The following is a 21,846-nucleotide window of genomic DNA, read 5'->3' as shown; positions in this document are numbered from 1 at the left end:
CCCTGTTTTCCGATTATCTCGCCGCTAATGACCTAAAATCAATAAATCTGCTAAAAAAGTTGCTTAAAAACGTCTGGTGTCCTTTATTCTCCACCCTGTTTTTTAGAACACTGTTTTTTATCGCTGTGTTTTATTCACTTTTCGTCGTCGTCCTCGTCCTATGTCGTCGTCCTCGTCGTCGTTTCGTCACTATGCGCGTCGTCGTCCTCGACCGGCTGGTCGTTCGTGTGCGTATTGAGCGCCAACCCGCGCCCCCTACCGAGTTCTTGTCGTTGCTCTAAATACCTCGGTGGAGGCGCTTCACTATAGGGAGGCGGTGCAGCCTCCGGGCCTCCCACCACGAGAACGCGAATATGGGACCCCTCAGGTAATTGGTGGCTGCAGGTGGGGCATTGCATCTGAAATATGCGCGCAAATGTATAGCTAATCGAGTGAAAATAAGTTGGTACTCACAGTTGCCCTTTCGATGGCGACACTGAGGCCTCACGGGATACCACCCCCGAAAATAAAGATTTACAACTTCGCAAGGGGAGTTCTTTTTTTTTTTTTTGGCTGGACAGTTGCGAGAGGTGGACTCCAAAATCCAGGACGAAGTCGGCGATGACGCGTTCGAAGATGAGTACACTGCAGTTACGCGTTAACAGGACAATATCTACCTCGGCTTGGCAAGAGCTCGTCGCATTGTCGAGCCCAGTCCTGAAGTCGCAAACACTCCTCGTGAGCCTCACCAGCTTCCATCCAGCATTAGAATGGTGGCTCTTCCGAAGGTGCTGATCCCCACGTTTGCGGGCAGGGCAGAGGACTGGCAAGCGTTTTGGGATCACTTACGAACCACAATTCATAACTGCAAAGCTTTGCCCAGAATCGAAAAGTTTAAATATCTACTATCCTACTTGTCGGGTCCAGTGAAATGTTCCATCGAGGGAAATCCCATCTCTGAAGCCAATTATGACACGGTGATCACGACTTTACAGAATCGATTCGGTCGACAAGCGGAACTTGTAGATGCTCACATCGATAAGCTTCTCAGTTTGCGCCCTGTATCCTCGGCCCAAGGTGTAGAGAAGTTGCGACAGGTCTATGGCACTATCTTTAGAACCAGTTGCCTACAGAATCTTGGAGTTCCTCAGTCCTGTTACACAGTCGTGTTGCACCGCGTAGCAATGCGCTGCATTCTGGAAGAGCTGGTCGTCGAGTTTCGCCAGCGACAGCTCGAGAAAGCGCCATCGAGTCCACTTCAGCTGCCAGGTGCTGATGTCAGACGTACGCTCCGAAACAGTTTCGAGCTTACTGGCCTTCCTTCGCGGTCATATCAAGAGCCGAGAGGATTGCAAGCTTGCTCAGCGTCATGTGTCCCAACGGGAGGTGCCCGCCAGTTTCCCCGACAGCCCTCTCACTAGCCGCTCGGTCGACAAATCACTGTCCACACAACTGTCAGCTGTGTAACAGCCCCTCTCACGCCATTCAAGATTGCCGCGCAGCTGTGTCTTCCACGCCAAGCATAGACATCTCAGCCAAACGTTGCTGTTTCCGCTGCGGCAAATACAACCACGTCTCACGCGAATGCCGTTCCTTCAGGAATCCATCATCAGCATCATTTTCCCTCCTCTGCGACATCCAACGCACCAGTTCTGAATGCTCCTCGCACCCCCCCACCACGACGGGTACTTGCACTTGCCCAGGGATGCACGCCCTCCTCCAAGTCAGGGCACGTCAGGGCACTTGGACGGCAAACCAACCATTCATCGCCGATCTTCTCTCTCGGTGGGTCTGCTGAGCGAGAGGCCGCCAAACCCCTACGGTGGCTACATTGGCTCACAATGCAGCCAGACATCCTGCAGACCACTGTCTGCCTCGCACCCTCGCTTAGGTTACCGGCCATTTTCGATTTGGACCGCTACGACAATCTACGCACAGTTCTCTGGGTCACCGCTTGGGTGCACTGCTTCGTGGCTAACGCTCGCCGCACGGCGTCGGCCATACACGGTTCCCTAACCACACGCAAGCTTAGTCAGGCAAAAATCCACTCGCTTCGGCGGTTTCAAGAGGACGTCTTCGTCAGTGAGGCTTCTGCGCTTCAGCTCCCTCGACCATCAGCAATCAGACTTTTCCGACCTATACTGAATGGTGACGGCATTCTCTGTGTAGGTGGTCGCCTTGAAGCCCTCCTGACCCAAGTGACCTAGAACATCCTATCCTTCTCCCAAGCCATCACCGCCTCACGGCCCTTATTATCATGTATGCCCATCTCTGCCTCTACCATGCAAGCATTCACACAACGCTCCTCGATCTCTGCGACAGATACTGGCTGATCAAGGACGACAAACTGTGAAACGCGTACTTCATCGGTGCCTGCGGTGCCGCCGCACGAGACTTCGTCCAGAATACGCGCCTGTTGCCCCACTACACCACAAGAGGGTAACACTGAACACCACCTTCGACGTCACTGGCGTGGACTTCTCCGGCATGCTGTATGTCCGAGTCTGCTCAAGTGCCTCATCTAAAGCATACGCGGCCCTCTCTACGTGCACGGTGACTCGAGCGATTCACCTCGAGCTCGTCACAAACATGACCGCCCCGGCGTTTCTTCTCACCTTCCGCCGTTTCGTTGCCCGATGCGGTGTTCCATCACGTGAATACTCCGACAATGCCTGCACTTTCCACCAATGCGCTCACCCTCCTCACTCTCCTGTCCACGGAACCCGTCCAAGATATCACCAGCAACCTCCGCATCACTTGGAGGTTTAGCACCATTTCCGCCCTTTGGTGGGGAGGGTGGCGGGAGCGCATGATCCGCAACGGTGGAGTCATCCCAAAGACTGACCCACGGCCATCGTCGCAAGACACTTGAAGAACTCGTTACCATCCTTCACGAAGTCCAAGTGGCCGTAAACAGCAGACCCGTCACTAGCATATCCACTGTTCCTCAAGAGGTGCTCCCTTTTACCCTGTCTCACTTCCTTGTCGGGAACCGTACTGCCAAGCTGCCACTTCTCGAGAATGTCCATCAAGAGAGCACACTGTTGACTTTACGCAACGCCAGCAAGCCACTGAAGGGTTCCGGAAGCACTGGAAATGGAATAGCCCCTCCAGCACTGAAACCTGGTGATCTTGTCATCGTTGAAGACGACCGCGTCCCACCATTGTTGCGGAAAACCGTCACTGTTGTAGCCGTACACCCGTGGCACGATGGGATCTTCAAGAGCTTCACAATCAGACTCGCAAATGGAAGAGAAACGTCGCGTCCGGCCCAGCGTTTGTACATGCCAGAGGCCCACGATGACACCACAGCTGACCCTGGGAGGATGTCGGGAATCGACGAGGACGTTTTTGCCCACGCAGCTACGGAAAGAGAAGGAGGAATCCCGAGCCCAGCACTTGGGGCTCTACCTTCATTTAGGCACTTAGGTTCCACCCCTCTGGAATACAGTGGGACTATATTCATGACAGCGGGTCTCCAAGGCTCCTTCCTGTACCCGAGTCTACTTGTCTCATCGCCACGATTAGGATTTACGCTACCATGCGTGTTCCTCTTGTTCTATAGCAATGCCAGCATGAGATTAAAGGATGTTCCTTCCCTTGTCACGCCAAGAATTTCTAACCACAGATACTGCATACATACCCAACCCATACATCTGGGTTGGGACATTGGGGGAGGGCGCCAACCAAGGTCTTGTCCCCTCTGAACTCAAAACGTTCCACTGCCCCTGCGCCCAGCTGAAACTTGTTTACTTCACCAAGAGCGAGACGTGAGCAGTATTATTCACAGGTTCAGACAACAAATGTTCACCACCTACTGGGTGTCTACATTTGAACAGTCTTCGTTGTTATACAGGGTTGACCCTGACCTCAGGTTCCAGGTGCCTCCATGTCGACATCAACCTGCTGCAGCCCTTGTGCATAGGCTTTGACTGAACGTCCCCTTAGGCGCTTGTTTGCAGCACAAGCTGGGCAGGTGTGCTACCCCCAACTGTGGCCAATGCGGTGTCGTAGAAGACTCGGAACACATCCTCCCTGATTGTTACAGTACATCAACATTTGCAGGGCCCTAAAAGCGAGCTTGGTTTGTCTAGATGCCTGCCCTTTCGATGTTGCAAACACCTTAGGTCACTGGCCAGCACACCACCATGGTCACATTGCAGGCACTGCTTCGGTTTCTTGAGCCTACCAAGTTGATCTGTGTCTCGTAACTTGTGACTTCTACCAGGGTGTCTACCAAACTGCAGCCTTCAAACTCCCTGACTTTTCTAGGTTTTCCCTGATTTCAAGCAAATTCCCTGACAAAATCAAAAGGGAACTTGGTTCCTGCTCCTAGGTTTTGATATAGATCCCTAATAAAAAAGAACATTTATTAAGTATTAGTGAGGCTATCTTACTTTTCTGGCCTCAGAACTTGTTGCACTGGCAAACTGCTACTCGCGGTAACGTTGCTGCAGCATCGCCGCTCAACCACCGGTCGGCACTCGCGAATTCGCCGTGCATCATCATGGTACTTGTCCGAGATATTCCCTGACTTCACTTGCTTTTTGGCCAAATTCCCTGACAATCCCCTGACTTTTCCAGTCATATCAAAATTCCCTGACAATTCCCTGTTTTCCAGGTTTTCTAGGTTGGTAGACACCCTGTCTACACAGTAGAACTATGGGACTACTGGCTTGATTGTGATAGACAACTGTGAGACTAGTATATGTTGTGACTCACACAGTGTCCGACTCTCTGCTTGACTGTGGCCTTTCCTTTTCTTTCACCGACCGAACTCTTCTTTTCACTGCCATTCGCCTTTTCGTTTTTGCTCTACGTTGGTGTACAGGGGTAGCCAGTCTGATCTTGTCATGACTTAGCTCCTCATTTCTTTTCTATCCATCATAATCAAGTTTGCAGAACAGAGAACACTCCTGTATGGTTTCTTGCTTCACACTGTGGCTGAATTAGGCTCTCTGAGGAACCTCTGAGGCTTCTGCAAGGCAGAGGTCGCATTTTTATGGGTGCTCGCCCACGTGTCTGCCTGTGATGTTGCAGGGACCTGCTTTGACTGAACTCCGCAGGGCAGATATTGCACTTTTATGGCTTCTCCGTGTGTGTCTTCTTATGACGATGCATATCTGTGCTCCGGCGAAACTCTGCAGAACAGAGATCGCACTTGTATGGCTTCTCGCCTGTGTGTGTTCGCTTGTGAAGGTGTAAGTGCCCGCTCTGGCTGAACTCCGCAGGGCAGATGTCACACTTGTATGGCTTCTCACCCGTGTGTGTCCGCTTGTGATTCTGTAGGTGCCCACTCCGGCTGAACTCTGCAGGGCAGACATTGCACTTGTATGGCTTCTCCCCTGTGTGCGTCCGCTTGTGAAGCTGGAGGTTCCCTCTCTGGCTGAACTCTGCATGGCAGACATCGCACTTGTGTGGCTTCTCGCCTGTGTGTATCTTTTTGTGACGCTGCATGTCCGTGCTCCGACAGAACTGTGCAGGGCAGACATCACACTTGTATGGCTTCTCGCCTGTGTGTGTCCGCCTGTGAAGCTGTAGGTTCCTTCTCTCGCTGAATGCGGCATGGCAGACATCGCACCTGTATGGCTTCTCGCCTGTGTGTGTCCTCTTGTGACGCTGCATGTCTGCGTTTCGGAGGAACTGTGCAGGGCAGACATCGCACTTGTATGGCTTCTCGCCCGTGTGTGTCCGCTCGTGAAGCCGTAGGTTCCCTCTCTTGCTGAACTTTGCATGGCAGACATCACACTTGTATGGCTTCTCGCCCGTGTGTGTCCTCTTATGACGCTGCATGTCTGTGCTCCGGCGGAACTCTGCAGGACAGAGATCGCACTTGTGTGGCCTCTCGTCTATGTGTTTCTTCTTGTGATGCTGCAGGTGCGTGCTCTGGATTAACTCTGCAGGACAGAGATCACACTTGCATGGCTTCTCGTCAGTACACTTCAACACATGGTTCTCGCGACTCACAGACTGCGAGAATGCAGAGGGACAGATGCTGCACCCAAAAGTCTCCCCTCCGATCTGAACATCTGACGGAGAAATAGCGTGGCACTTTTCAGACTCACAGTGACAGTGTGCAAACATGTGGCATTTCATGCTGGCTTTCGGCGTGCATTCAAGTCCACATGACTTGCTCTCGTCTGGAGGTTGTTCCGCGGGTCGGCCGTCCATAGTGACTAGTGCAATGTTGTCGAATTGCAGTTCAGTTGTTGCTGTGGTGATCTTGAGCTGCACATTTGAAAAAGTGCAACCTGAAGATGCTTGACCACAAGTGCATCTGGGATGGTCTTTAATAGGGAGCACACCAGTGCTTTCTCTTGCTCCTGAAATTTCAGAAATCGGACAATAAGCTTGTTCTGTATCTGTAGAGATAACTAAATATCCCTGCTGCCTTGGAGTGAACATAACTGACATGTAGCGCCCAAGACATGTTTGAGGCAAAGATTAAACCGAAAATCTTAACACTGTGAACTAAGCTGATAACTGTGTGATTGATCATAAGTTTCAGTGTCATTTTTTTAAGGTTTATTTTTGGCAGCGAAAAAGATCTGCTTTAGCTTTGCTATCGTTTATCTTGAAACAGTTGGAATTGGCCAAGGATTTTGCTACCTGGAGCACTCCATTTGCAGTATCATCTAGTGCTCAGGACCTGGACCGGTGAACAATAGTCTGGTATCATCAGCGTAGATAATGAAATCAGCATCATTTGTTATATACTACTATTTCATCAACGTAGATGGAAAATGAGGGCCTAGGAGACTTCCTCGTGGTATCTTAATAAGAAAGGAACAGTAACCATTAACGACACCCTTCTGATAACAGCTTGATAGGTATGACGAGAGTAATTAAAATGCAGTACGTCGAATCCCATACCATTATAGTTTGAGTAATACTATTTTTTGTGTGATGTAGAATCAAACGCCTTGCTGAAATCGATGAACACACCCAAGGTCAGTAGCCAATTTTCAACGTGTTTGACTATAACCTCTTTTAGTGCAAGGCGAGCAAGCTCAGTTGAACTCTGTTGTCGAAATCAGAACTGCCTTTCTGAGAGGTCATATTTTTAAAATGAGCAGCAAGTCATTTATAAATGATGTGTGCAGAACCCTTGGAAAAGACTGGTAACACTGAAATGGGATGGTAATTAGATGGACAGTTTCTGTCACTGCATTTGTAAATCACAATAACGTTGGCTACTTGCATAGTCTCAGGGAAATTGCCAGTACATAAACAGGTGCCTGCCTAGAGGAACCCAGTAACATCAAGTCTCTAGAGTAGTAGTTGTCCTAGTTGTGCAGTGGACTCTCGTTAAGCCGAACCCGCTTAAGCCGAATTTCCGTATATGCGGAACAAAACGGAAGTATTTGGTTGATTCCCCATAGACACCCATGTAAAAAAAATTCGCTTAAGACGAACCGCTTCAGTCTGCCGCTTCGGTTAGCGCGAACCCTAGGCCGCGTCAGCTCCGAAAAGCTTCTGCATTCCGCCCGGCGTCAGCGCTGTTCTAAGCGCACTCACCCCTTTGACCCCCGGATGAGGAGCGGGAGAGAGTAAGGAAAGCACAATTGGTGGATTCTCCATGCAGCTCGAGGGGCGCCGGCCAATCACAGCACGACATCCCGAATGCTCCGACCACGACTTTCTCTGCTTTCTCTTCTCGCCGTCCATGTTGATAAGCGAACCTGTTGCACGTGCGTCTCTCTTTGCGTGGGGCATCGACGTTTTCTTCGCCACGCTAGCGCAGCAATGTCGAAACGGGCGTGCCAGTCGATTCCTCTTGAAACGAAGGTGGCAATACTGTCGGAGGTGAATTCTGGTAAGCTCTCGAAGACAGCGATTGCGAAAAAGTTTGGCATTCCCAAGAGCACGCTTTCGGGAATTGTGAAAGACAAAACTCGGATATTGGAGTCTTTCAACAACGGAGACTTCGGACCGAAGCGAAAAAGGATGCGGACAGCTGCACACAGGGACCTAGAAGACGTCCTCGTCACGTGGATCCAGCGTGCACGCAGTGCAAATTTGCCTGTCAACGGACCTGTACTACGTGCCAAAGCTGAGGAAATCGCCACGCGTTTGGACATCGAGTTCTCGTGCAGCGATGGATGGATGGACCGCTTCCGAAAGCGTCACGGTCTGGTTTTCCGTTCCGTTGTTGGGGAAGCTGCAGCCGTCGACGAAACTGTTTGCCAGGACTGGCGGTCTTCTAGGTTGCGACAGTTGCTTGAAGAGTACGACCCCGCAGACGTGTACAACGCGGACGAAACCGCGTTGAAACTATCAACTGCTTCCTGACAAGACGCTGACTTTTGTCGGAGATACGTGCACAGGAGGTAAGCACAGCAAGGTGCGCATTACAGTGCTTGTTGGTGCGAACATGAGTGGGACTGACAAACTGAAGTTGTTGGTGATAGGCAAGGCCAAGTCGCCACGCTGCTTTAAACACGTGAAGACACTGCCTGTGGACTATACGGCGAATTCCAAGTCATGGATGACTCAGGCACTGTTTGAGCAGTGGTTGCGGGGCATGGATCGTCGCTTTGTGCGAGAGAAGAGGAAAGTTCTTTTTCTTGTCGACAATTGCCCGGGCCATGGTGATGTCGCTGGACTCTCGGCCATCCGGCTCGAGTTTTTGCCGCCAAACACGACAGCAAAGCTTCAGCCGATGGATCAGGGCGTAATTAGCAGCCTGAAGCGACATTATCGGCGATCGCTCCTCCAATGCATGCTGTTGTGCATGGAGACTGAGAAAGACTATCAAGTCAACCTGCTAAGTGCGCTCCATCTTCTGGCACGTGCCTGGGATATGGTGACAGAAACCACCATTGCGAACTCATTCCGTCATGCAGGGTTTCTTGAGCACGGCATGCCTGCGCAGAATCTTGTTGAAGACTCTGAAGGAATGCAAGAGGACAGCGGCCTGCTTTCTAACCTCCGCAATGCAGGTGTCTCTGTGGACATCGAATCCTACATCACTCTGGACGAAGATGTTGCTACCTGCAGGCAGGACACTATGGATGCCATCATTGAAGAGGTGCTACACACTGATGAACCCTCAAACACTGAAGTTGATGAGGATGAAGACTGTGATGTTGAAGTTGCACCAGTGACTTGCGATGCAGCTGAGAGTGCTCTCAGTGTGCTGCTCCAGTTTTTCCAGGAGCGTGAGGGGTCTGAGCGATATTTGAGCCAGATTGGACAGATGTCATCTTTTGTCACTGGACAACACCTTGCTGGACAGAGGCAGCGAAAACTTACGGAATGGTTTAGCTAGCCAACAACTGATGGACAAAAACATCTCAGTCTTTTTAAGGTTGTGCCATTGAAATAAATCGCTGGTTTTCTCTTGTCTGTTAATGTAAGTCTTTTGATATTAACTATTAGCAATTTAAGCATTATAGGCATGATATATTGGACACTTCTCTTAAGCCGAACTTCTGATAAGCCGAACAGATTTCTCAGGTCCCCTCAAGTTCGTGTTAAGGGGAGTTCACTGTAGTTCTAGTAGTTACAGTGTCCAGTCAACTCCCTCGGCCCCCCCAAAAAAATAACTTTTTTGAGACTGAGGTCACAGTTTTTTATCTCTCATACCACATACTCCTCTCCCTCCGTGATTCCTCCTGAGGTGTCATTCACAAATTGTTAAAAATTGTAATGCAATCTACAATGGATGCTCTTCAAACAAAACGTGATTGTCGGGATTCTTCTTACAAGTTGTCACGTCATGTAGAAATATTCTTTATTTCTTTGGGTCGATTTATTTGTTTATGATACATTGTTATCAGTCGAGGAGATGCAAGGTACAAAAGACGCATTTTACCATGAAGGAAATAAAGAGGGAAAGGGAAACAATGCAATGCATGTTGTTCATGAAAATAAACCTTGGTTAGCAGTCGATAGCAAGTGTGATGGTGTCCCTTCATTGTGTGTTTGTCTCTCGGCCCTGTTCTTTCCTTCTTTTTTTGTTTCACATATGTCACCACCCAACCCAACTCTTTTTACCCTCAGACTGTTCATGCGTGCGTGTTTCAAAATGTCAAACACAATAAAATATGGCGGGAGACAGATTGTATCTGGATTGTATACGTGCATTAGCATGTCCTTCTTCAGGTGTCTGGGTCCAGGACACAGGACAGCCCAGGGCTGGCGCACTTTAACGTATATGCGGCCTCTGCACACTTGCATGGCTGCCATCACAAGTGTGTCCTGGCTACCTGTTAAGTCACAGGTTATGGCTCTGACTGAACTAGCTCTAGCAGCTTCTTCTCTAACTTTGTGTGTACCTGCTCCACATGAACTCTGCAGCACAGATGTTGCATTTGTATGGCTTCACACCGATGTAGGTCTTCTTGTTGCACTGCAGGTTTGTGCTGTTCAGTGATAGCCTCCACAGCGCGCTGCACCGTGACTGGGCGGTCTCTTCATCGTCGTTTTCACTTTCACTGTGTTTTGGGTTGGGCACACCTCCTGGATGATAGACGCATCTGTCGCTTCCTCACGCGTTGATGCACAGCTGTCTGCGTTCAGGAAGTCCTCGAGGGTCACGTCGTCTAAGGGTGCAAGCCGCTCCTCCCACACTGCCTCCACTTCTCCCTGGATTGAGGCTGCCTCCACATCCTCATCTACCAAACCTGTATTTTCGTCAGAAACGCGTATTCCAGCTTTAGCAAAACAGTTCCGCACTGTCTGGCGCTTCACTTCATGCCAGGCAGCGTACATCATTTGTACGGCCATGCTTAGCGTAATCTTCATCATGGGAGTGGTACGGGCCGCCGGGTTGGGTCCGAGGTTGCGAAGGATCCGTTCGATCACTCTCCGCTTGTAGCAAACCTTAAAGTTTGCAATGATTCCCATGTCAAGCGGCTGAGTTTTGCAGGTGCTGTTTGGAGGTAGAAACAGTAGCTCCACGTTAGACAGCCGGGGAAAGACGCTATGTGCGCTGCAGTGGTCTAGCAGGAGGAGGATCTTCCTGCCTTTCCTTGCCATTTCTTGATCAAGCTCGACAAGCCACTCGGTGAACAGCACCTTCGTCATCCATGCTTTTGAGTTGCTCCTGTAACGCACGGGCAGGCTGTACAGGCTTCGGAAGTCTCGTGGTTTCGCTGACTTGCCGATCACAAACAGCTTTTGGCGATCGCTGCCGTCCATATTGCAGCACAGTAGGACCGTCACTTGAACTTTGCTGTGCTTGCCACCAGCACACGTCTCGTTCCTCAATGCATGTGTGTGTGACGGCACGAGCTGAAAAAACTAGGCAGTTTCGTCTGCGTTGAAAACATCCTGTTCGTCGTACGAGGCGATTTTCGCAGCGTGCATTTCCATCCACTCGTCGATATTCAAGGTGCCTGCGGAGGCTGCTTCGCCGACGACTTTCTTAAATCGGATGCCGTGTCTTTCTTTAAAGCGGTGCAGCCAACCGTTTCCAGGACTGAACCCCTCGTGCTACATTAGAAAGGCCAGTTGCTTCGCTTTCGCTGTGAGAACGGCACCACTTACGGGGATATTCCGGCCACGGACTTCCAGAAACCACTTGTAGAGAGCGGCCTCGACGTCCGGGAGTGCTGCTCCCCACATTCTCTTTCGTTTCCCGGACGTACCGTCCAGTGTCACGGACGCAGGATCTTGTCCCGGTTCCTGATGATTGTAGAAACGGTCGGCTGCGAAAGACCATACTTTGATCTTCATACAAGACCATACAAGGTCTTCACTGGAATACCGGAACGATGGCCGTCGAGGATGCTGTGCTTCATCTCGAGGCTGATAGCTTTTCTCTTCAGCTGACTTCCCGACGACGCGGACGCCATGGTTGCGAGTGCAGTCGAATACCCACGTGCCTACGATCTGCAATGTGTGCTGTCGGCTCAGCAGGCACGTAGGCACTCCTGGTGTCGAAGTGGAGGAGAAAAGGGGAAAGAGGAAAACGTCTCTCTGCTACCCTCTCCGAGGTCGCGTGCGTTAGCTGCGGTTACAGTTTTGTCCCGTGACTCACTAATCCCGCTGCTCGGGCGTCTAATCCCCAAGGACGCAAAGTGGCCTCAAAAGTGTTCCAACAAACCTAGCTTGCATTGCTGAACGAATGGAACCCTATTCTTGGAGTTTTCTCATTTTTTCCTCAGGCTTGGAGCAAAATCCCATTTTTATACACGAGCAAGGCATCCCTATGACCATTGTACAAACGAAGTTTTGTTTGCATGTGTTTCGACGGGCTTGCTGACGGGATCCTGCCCTCACCTACTCGTTCAGCACTGACTTAGTAATGTGTCTGAAATTTGAAAGCCCATCTGGACTTCCCAGGAGAGTTCCCCATAATAGTTGTTGAACAAGTTAGTTGACGAGTCATTAAAAAAGTAACTTGCATAATACCATCACTCACAGTTGTACATCGCTGTGGTCAGTTCAGCGCACATATCATGAGCTCTTGTGCGCGGTTTCCCATTTCACCGACAACTGCGGTAGATTTAGTTCAAAGCACAATCCTCTGCTGCAAACTCCCAACGCTGCAAAGTGCTGCACTTTCCAGCGTCGGTCGGTCCACCCTCCACGCGGAATGCTGGTGTCGCAACCATAGATTGAGAAGTTACCCGTCAAAAAGAACTCGTTACAAGTTAAGTTACCGCGTGCTAAATGTAACTAAGTTAATAACGAAGTTCTTCATCATGAAATCTAACTCTCAGTTACTGAGTTACTTAACAAAAAGAACGAGTTACTTCCAAGTTACTCCGGACACAAAATAGCATTACGCAGGTGCAGCGCGCGAGCAGTTGAGTTAGACCTTCAGTTGCCTGCGGAGGACTGCAACACGGTTAGATCGTTTTCCTTTATGCCCAACAATAGACCTCTCCCTGTTTGAAAATAAATGACGTCATAGTGTTCGACAGCGCCAAAATTTGGTAGAACTATGCTCGAAGCTAGAGGTGGACAAGGTCGCGCCCGAAAGCCACAGTCTTCAGGGGATTACGACATGACCCCTTGAATGGACGAGACCCTCGGTCCTCCTTTTCTTTCAATGGTAGACAGCGAACAAGTGCCCGTTCGTGGAACCCAGCCGTCCTTCCGCTTTGTTTCGGTTTCAGTCTGTCTACCCAATATGTCATGATGACGTTCCTCTGGTAGAGGTTTATTCGAACGCGTTGCATCTTACCCCCTTTAGGCGCACAATGGTTCAGCTTTATTTCAATGGTAGCAGTTCTTAGTTCCTGAATAAAATACTGTCACTCATTGAATATCACGTTTTATGGCAAAATATGCCATGAAGGAACCGGAGAGAAAGCAAGAAAATGTGTGGACGTGAGTGAAAAGCGAGTTAAAAGTAACTTGGAACTTAACTTAAGTTACTTTGGCAAAGTTACCAAAAAAAGGAACGAGTTCCTCTGAAAGTTACCACGGCGCAAAAGTACCGAGTTATGTTACAAGTTACCAAAAGAAGGAACTTAGTTACAGTAACGAGTTACTTGTAACGAGTTACCTCAAACTCTGGTCGCAACCGTGAACTGTCCAGAACACATGGTGGCCTTCCTGGACGCGATTACGCGTCTCAATTCATCTGTGTATTGCTTCAGAAACACATGTTACTTGTTGCGTTTACACTGAGCCGTGATATGCAATACGCAAGGTGGAAAGAGTGCAAAGGCACCTTTGTCGCCTGAAAACATGGAGGAAATGCCCGGAAATTATAAGTACTAGAACCATGACCAGAACTGCTGAACTCCGTAACACAGAGGCTCCAGGAAGCGGCAGTGGTGCCGATGGCAATTGGGCTGGTATTGGATTGACGTTTTTGCCTGTGTGCCCAGAGAATAAGCAGGTGTTTGAGATATAGAGCGGGAAACTGCATTTTCTCGGAGATTTGCTTCTCAGTCGTACAATCGTACAAACCGGTCCGAATCCGGGAGTCTTCCGGATGAATCGGGAGAGTTGGCAGGTACGCAAGTGCAAAGGCATTTTACCCAGCTCTAAAGCTGGATGTGAGCCGAAAGCTTTCCCCCCCAAGGACAACATACCCAGTGTTTTCATGTGAGGCTCTCCATCCCACGCATCCTTTGTGATTGACAACTTCGTCCAGTACTCGTCATCCAATACCATAGACATCAGCATTCTCACTATCGGAACTCCACTGTCCAGAAGGACGCACCTCAACTGCGAACAATCCGTTGACGCGCGTTTCGGTGGAGACACGCAACCGTCTGCCAACTCAGGTTTGGGAAGTCCTCAGAGCACATGCAACTTCAGGTCGATCCGCATTCTTTTCCTCGGCAAAACACATTCGGGAACCACAGACGCCATTGTAGCACAGAGCGAACCAGAAAATACAAAACAAAGAGCTTAAGAGGGATAACACAATGTGGAGAGGGAACATCCTCCTCTACTTCTATCGAGCCCTATCATGACCAGGCAGTCATGCACAGACGCGTGATGACGATGCGTACGATGATGAACGAGGACAAGGATCCCGAGGGACTCAGGATAGCCTGCGTCCCTTGGGAAAACTCTGATCGATATACAATCAACCCTCGATTTATGAACACCCTCGGTTTCCTGAAAAACTGTTCAGAAATCGAGGGATTCATAAATCGAAAATTCCGTTAGGTGAGTACTATCGAGCAGTACTTGACAGTTGGGATTGCGTTTATAATGTAACATATAGCTAGCACAATAGCTGACATGGACTGGGACCACGTCACTGGTATGCTCAGACTAACTCAGATGCTCAGACTGGTATGCTCAGCTCTCCTCCTAACCTGCGGCCACCTTATTCATAGACCCTGAAGTTTTCGGGTTTTATATTTTTCCAAATTCGGGGGGTAGAAATCGGGTCAATAAATTGATGTCGAAAATTCATGCAAATTCGGGCAGAAAAATTACCATCAGACTAAGTTCAGGGAGAAATCGGGCATTACTGTAGAATAAACGTTCACTGTACCGTTTATCCAGAGTTCCAGAAGTAAGGGGCAGTCTCATATTTTGTGAGAAACTAGTATGTCGATGCCTTGAGGTGCCTAGCCTAGGTGCAGTTTTGCAAGTAGAAATCCGGTTTAACCCTAGATAGGTGAACCTCAATTCGGGGTGCAAATTCGGGGAAAAATCGGGTTTAATTCTAAAACATCAGGGTCTACTTATTCATAAATTCAGGTCAGGAACACTTGGTCGCCCTAATGTGTCCCTGAAAAACCCGTTTGTTGTCCGGATTTCCAGGGTTTAAGAACCGAGGGTGCAATACCTGGAAAAAGTTTCTTCCGTTCCGGCGTCATTCATAAGTAGAATAATTAGGGTTCTCGGTTTTCGGGTAAACCTGGTAAAGCCCGAATTTACACCCCGATTTGAATGACTTACAGTTCGGGCTAAACCCGGAAAAACCCGGAAATCCGATTTCCCAAAGTGCGGGCACAGCGTTCCATGCTGCGAATCTCGAGGCCCGGCCAGCCGGCAGGCACCGCCGGAACCACCGCGTCCGCGCTGAATGACTCATCTCGACTGCTACTGTGGCGTCATCTCATGCACTGTGTACAAAGCTACTGCCACCGTCCAATCAAAGGCTGGCTGCGCACGCGCCTCTTGGAGATTTACCCGCCCGCAGTTGTGGATGAGACGCACCGATGGTTTTGATTTATGTTGTGAGCAATGGGACGCAAACGGAAATCGCTGCAGTCTTGGGCTGCCGAGCACGATGACCTCGAAGTAGTGGTGAAAAAGCGAAAAGGTGGGGAAGACGAGCTGACACTGGTGTGATGGAAATGGTGACAGCGAAGAAGCCCTACGACCGCAACCGCGAGCACCTTGCGTCCGCAAGACACGTGAAATTAAAGGAAGAGAGGCAGCACCCAACAATGTTTCGTTCACCCTATCGTCAACGAGAGCGTGAAAAGACGGCAGAAGGTGCCATCCATGCTTGCGTAAAGGCACCCTGCGAGAGCGGGTTCAGTCTCGAGCAAGCAAAAGGATCTATGGGAGACTTCATCAGAACCTACTGCCCCGCAGCGAAAACAATGCCCGGTGTGACGCGCACCGAAGTGTTCAAAGAGCACATGGAGGATATCAGGGAGGACATAGGTGACTCGAAAGTCTCTGTCATCATAGATGAATCGCCCGAGGTGACAGGTGTGTTGACAGTAAACACACTGGTGTGTTTCTACAGCCACAACCGAAAGCAGAAAGAGATTTTTCTCATTGATGTAACGCGTGTCAATGCATGAAATAGCTTCACACTCGGCCCTCGTCGTGACAGACGCTGTGAGGAAAGTTGGCAAGACTTGGCATGATGTAATAGCTGTGTCTAGCGACTCAGCAAAATACGTAAAGGACTGGTATACTGGTATACGAAATGGTAAAGGATAGGGGTGTGCGAATATTCGAATTCTCGAATCGAATCGAATATCAAACGCTCGAACTATTCGATTCGCGAATCGAATATTCAATATTCGATTTTTCGAATATTCGACTATTCCACGAATATGAACGACACAACCCGAAAGTGGGCTTCACCTGATGCTTCTGTGTATGAGGTGAAGCCTCCTTTACGAAATTGCCCTTGCTGCAGGACCAACACAGGCTGGACGGTGTTTAGTTTAAGATAACGTTATCCAAAGTTAGTTTTGTAGACATTTTATGTGGAAGGGGCGGCGCCCCTCCCACATGCAGTTTAGCAGTGCCGATGAGGGACTTTGATTTGATGTCTGTGAGGTTGCCTTTAAAAAAGTTAGGACTCTTGAATAATGACTACAGCCCATGAACAAGAAGGGTGTCTTAAAGATGTCCTTTACATCTAAAATTTCAGTAGTGCAACTTCCTAGGACGAGTGCAAAGAAACTAAAGGGTGTTCATGGCAAAATTGAGGCAGGATGCCAATTCGTTTGTTTCACAAATGGCCTGTGGTTGTCTGAAACAATTACAGCCTCATCCGTATAACATGCTACTGCCTGACATAAAATTTTGAAATGAAGGTAACCGCTCCAGTACTCCAGTAAGTGTAGGCTCACCTGAAAAGCAGGAAGCACTCTCATGTAAAATTAAAGAGTAGGGGCTTTAAACAGAAGAATTGGATGTCTCTCTTGTGACAGTTAATGCCAGAAAAATTACACTAAGGCCATGGGCTACAAAATGGAAACTTTTAGTGCGAAAGTCGCATATTGTAAATTTTGCGCAAATATTCGACATTCCATTCGGTATTCAGAATTTTTTTCCCCATTCGATTCGATATTCGATTCGACTTGAAATATTCGGATTCGCACACCCCTAGTAAAGGACATTCGTGCGTCTGAGGTGGTGAAAACTGTCCGCGATGTGCCACATCTTCTTCATGTAACTGTCAACCATGCTTTGTCATCAGACTCAGTCAGCGATGTGAGGAAGGTTGTCACCAAGTTTGGCGCGGTGTTCAAACACGCAAATAAGTTACTCAGTGAATACTATGCTCTCTGTGTGGCAAATGGCGTGGAACCGGCTAACGTTAAGCGCCCAGCAGCAGTGCTGTCTCACCGATGGGGGAGTTTCTTCTCATGCTTAGAAACAACAGTTGAATTTTGGGACTGCCTCTCAGAAGTTGAGGAGCAACATGCTGAATCAAACAACAAGGCAAGGGACATTGTAGACCTTCTCAATGGCCGCAAGGCATTACTGTATGCAAAGGCTGTGTTGCTCCTAGAGTGCCTTCGGCCCATCATTGAAATCCAGCGCAACCTCGAAAGCGGAAAATTGCTGCTCCCTGAGTATAACTACAGTCGAACCTCGTTATAGCGAAGTCTCACGGGAACCCCGAATTTGTTCGTTGTATCCGAAATTCGTACTAAAAGAATACCTCCATAAATTGTAGGAGATTGCCACTAAGCTGCTAACAAGTGCATGCACCACGTTGTGGTATGATACAATCAGGCTACAACACAAAATGAGCACTCAAAAAAGCATATTTATTTGAAAAAATCTGTAATCACTTGTTGCCTCGTCGCGATAGCATTGCGCACGACGATGTCGCTCACCTTATCGAGACAACGAAATCCGTTGCAAACATGTGCTTCTGACGCCGTCGGATGTTCCAAGAGGAATGTTTGCACCATGCTAAGCGCCTCGGCACTGGTTACGCGAGAGTTCTCCGTGCCTTCGTTTCGCTGTCACCGCAGTCGTCATCACTGATTGCGTCAGCTCCAACAATCGTGTTTTGCGGGGTGACGGCAGCGATTATGTCACTGTCTGATAGTTCAGCTGCCACCACGAGCTCGTCGTCGGCCGACACAAAATCGCACCTGCTTCACCATTTGCAGACGCTTCTACACGCTGGCTTCCACTTGGTGCCTTGCCTCGTTTGTTACCGATGTCGCCTCCGTGTAAACTTCCTCCGCGATGGCCGCGAACCCTCCCTTCGCAAAGCAGTTTCGGATTGTGGTGTGCGTGACGTCGTTCCACTCCCCGAACAACATCTCAATCGCATTTTCATTTCCAAAGACAACGCTTTCCGTTCGCGAGATATGGTACCAGCCGAAGGTGTACCCACGTTGTCCACACCACACACTGCCAGAAGGGAATGAATCACGTCACGCGTGGTCACGTGGGTGGAGGAGGACTGGACGCGGAGGTAGAGATGTGGCGAGGAGGAAGCGAGAGAATGCTGGCGGAGCGCAAGGCCAGGACGCGATCGCTCATTGAGGTCATTCGTCTCATCGGTGACACGTAGGCGGCGGCGCTAATCTTCGTGGATGAGTCGTTCCGCGATAAGAAATTCGGGGCAAAAACTTCGCAATAACCGAGGATGCGATGAAAATAGAGGAGATTACTTCGTTGTAGAAAAAAAATCCCCATAGAATCAAAGCATGACCAACCAAGTAAAGAAAAAATTTCGTAATAACCGAAAATTCGCTATAACCGACTTCGTTTTAACGAGGTTCGACTGTATCTGTCTAGTGTGAAGTTGCCAGAGGTATTTAGAAGCATACAGGAGACTAGTGGATCAAGCCAGACATCAAAGGCTCTCCTTGTGCCAAGAGAGGTGTCCACTGAGGCCAAGAAAGCCTGCAAGGCATTCTCGCAGAAACTAATAGAAAAGTGGGGAAGAAGGTCCTGCCCTAGATCAAACGGACATCTGGGAGAAAAGCCAAGTGCTTGACCCGCACAAAAATATCATCTGTAATCCTGACTTCAACACTTACAAGGACTTTTTTTCGCTTGCAACAGATATCAATGACGAGCTGAGGCAGCAATTTGATATGTACATGCAAGAGCCACCCCCTGCGAACTCGCACCTTCAAATCATTCAGTACTGGGATGCTGTTCAGGAACAATACAGCTCCCTTTCAAAGGCAGCACTTGCCCTCCTGTGCATGCCCACGGGCAGCTGTGACGTAGAAAGGAGTTTTTCGAAATTACGCTACCTGCAGCGCCCCGATCGTTCAGCAATGGGCAATACTTTGTTAAGTATGCAGCTCATGCTTTACGTCAGTGGGAGTTACCGCAAGCCCAAGTGACACCACAATTCATCAGAGTATGTATTTCTGTTGAACATGTGGCGGATATTTCAGCTAATCAGTAATAAACATTCATCTTGTATTCCGTTGGCACATTAAGCAGCCTTTCTGTCGTCCTTCCTTTTTTTTAAACCTGAAAACATGCTCACGCACACTATTTCACCCGATTTTACCCTGTTTTGCAGCCCTTGATATAGCACCCAATTTTTACCCCCCCCCCCCCCAATAAAAAAAAAACAAAAAAAAAAAAACTGAGGGCCCTTTGAAGGTTTCTGTTGACCTCGGAACGATCCGTTCATAAATTGAGAGCAAAAACGCTGGGCAACTCCTAGTTCGTTCCCAGAAATTCCATTCATTATTCGGATATCGAGGTTCATAAAACGAGGGAAAAACTCAGGTAAAAAGTTTGGTTCCTTGTGCTCCTAATCATAAAACGAGGGAATTCATAAATCGAGGGTTGACTGTATACACAGACAGACCCTTTCACGCTATCGTTATATTGATGTCACTTTCACATGTGCTCCAACGGGTGAGATGACAGGAACCAGTAATTTGATCTTAATATTGGAGGTACCGTTATCTCAAGGATCGTAATTGTAATAAGTAATCAACGCAATAGTAATAAACGTAACAATAAATGTGTCTTCGTTGAACACTGAAGGTGTCTCCGTTGCATCCCTGTTTCTTGTCCGTATGATGCCATGCGGTTTGGTGTTAACCAGTATCCCTGTCATACAGGCAGTCTTGACTTACCACTGTAGGCAATGGCCACTGGAAACATGCGCAGCGCCACCAACGCATGAGCTTTTCAAAGAGCATCGCCCATCTAACTCCATAAAATCGCACCTAACTCTCAACGGCTGACTGGTTACACTTCGGTGCACTACACACACATTGAATGGCTGTTGGTTTCAATGGTTACTGAAGACTGCCCGTGTGACAGCCTGGGATTATAAATTCCCTCGACCATTTTGTATTTACCTTCTGATGTTGAATCACAGCTGTGTCCCATCTGGTCCTGCTCTGTCAAGACTGCAACGTTATAAGGCTCCGTCTTCACTTCGACGATTGGATGTTCATTCAAGGAGTCCTCTTGAGGTTCTTCTTTAATGCGACACGTCCCATATGTCACTCCTGCAGTAAAACAAAAAAGGGAGAAGTAAGCCACGTGGCAAAGCTCGTGCGACGGTTTAGGTCTGCCCTTTTTGAAGCTAATCACACTCTGTTGTAACCTATCCGTGCACATCGCATACAATAGCGTCAGTCGACAAAACTAGCAATACTTTGTGACTATATGGGGTGCCAGATATATGACATCTTCCTAAGGCCACACTCGCACATGCCAGCTCTGCTTCGACTCGAACCAACTAATTCAGCTTATTAAAGATGTTTTTGCAAAAACAAGTTCACAACAAATTACATTGCACACTATGTAAATTTCGTACTTGTTATCATAATTCAGAACTTTGATTCCATTACGGAGCTACAATCGAAATCGTACTGGACCCTTTCTTGCTTCGGCGCTAAGCTGTGAACGTCGTCTACAGCTCGTGCACCTGTGTTTCAGGCATATGCTGCGCATGCACGCATCTGTGAGAACTGTTGTAGGCTACATCTGTGAGAACTGTTGTAGGCTACAATTCAGTGAGCTGGTATTGAAACATGAAGTAGTACGCATCATGCTGTGCATATACGGAACACAACAATCGGACCCGTTCCAAATCCATGTGGCCACGATAGGTATGCATGCTCTTCTCCTGCTGTCTCGTTGGATGCCGCCAATCTTTGCCTCCCGGGGATCCCATTCGTTGCCGCCAAAGAAGGTTCTGCTTTCAATGTGTTATTCTTCTCAACAGTAGCACTGTGTGAACTAATTTTGCCTGCATTATACTAACCTAAAACACAGACTTTCATTTGAGAGCAAGTTGTTTTTTGCATTTTAGTACCCCTTTAAGAGAATGCCTACAGATATGTTTTATTTGGCATTAGTGGGAAAAAAAAAAAAAGAAATCACCTCTCAGCTATACCTGCATGAGTTGAACCCACGCCCGGTAGTTCGGCGCAAACGAAATCACATCACACCAATGGGAGTCACATGGCATTGCTCCTCATGGTGATTGGTCGATTGGCACACCCAACTTTTGAAGTTTTTCCTCAGTGATCGATCTCCACTAACCACAGTTGATGGTCCCGACTCACTGGCACCAGCTCTGAAGCTGGCCTGTGTGAGCCCTGCCTTACAAACATGTGTCATACTACTATTATTACAAAAATAACAAAATTTTGTACCTTTATATCGTAAGACTACAATATAGATAGGGCCTGACTTTTTAGGGTTAAACCCGTATCCGCCCGATATTTACCCCCCGAACGAAATCTGAAAAATTCGGGTTTAACCCGAATCTACCCGAAAACATCCGGG

General features: G+C 48.6%; 1 protein-coding gene across 3 annotated transcripts in view; it reads right to left on the bottom strand.

The window, feature by feature from the left end:
• LOC135375574 (zinc finger protein 227-like) overlaps positions 1-21,846 on the bottom strand; it is a 29,177-nt gene continuing 7,331 nt past the window's right edge. For all 3 annotated transcript variants that reach the window (XM_064608254.1, XM_064608253.1, XM_064608255.1), the window contains 3 exons: positions 20,406-20,558; positions 454-6,302; positions 1-398 (listed from right to left, as the gene is read on the bottom strand). In XM_064608254.1, coding sequence (XP_064464324.1) covers positions 5,062-6,302; positions 20,406-20,558 — 1,394 coding nt within the window. In that variant the 3' untranslated portion in view covers positions 1-398; positions 454-5,061. The remainder of the gene's footprint in view (positions 399-453; positions 6,303-20,405; positions 20,559-21,846) is intronic.

The sequence above is a fragment of the Ornithodoros turicata genome, unplaced genomic scaffold (assembly GCF_037126465.1).
Source record: "Ornithodoros turicata isolate Travis unplaced genomic scaffold, ASM3712646v1 ctg00000895.1, whole genome shotgun sequence".
NCBI lineage: Eukaryota > Metazoa > Arthropoda > Arachnida > Ixodida > Argasidae > Ornithodoros > Ornithodoros turicata.
The sequence above is the reverse complement of the archived record's forward strand: the minus strand, read 5'-3'. Positions and strand labels throughout refer to the sequence as shown.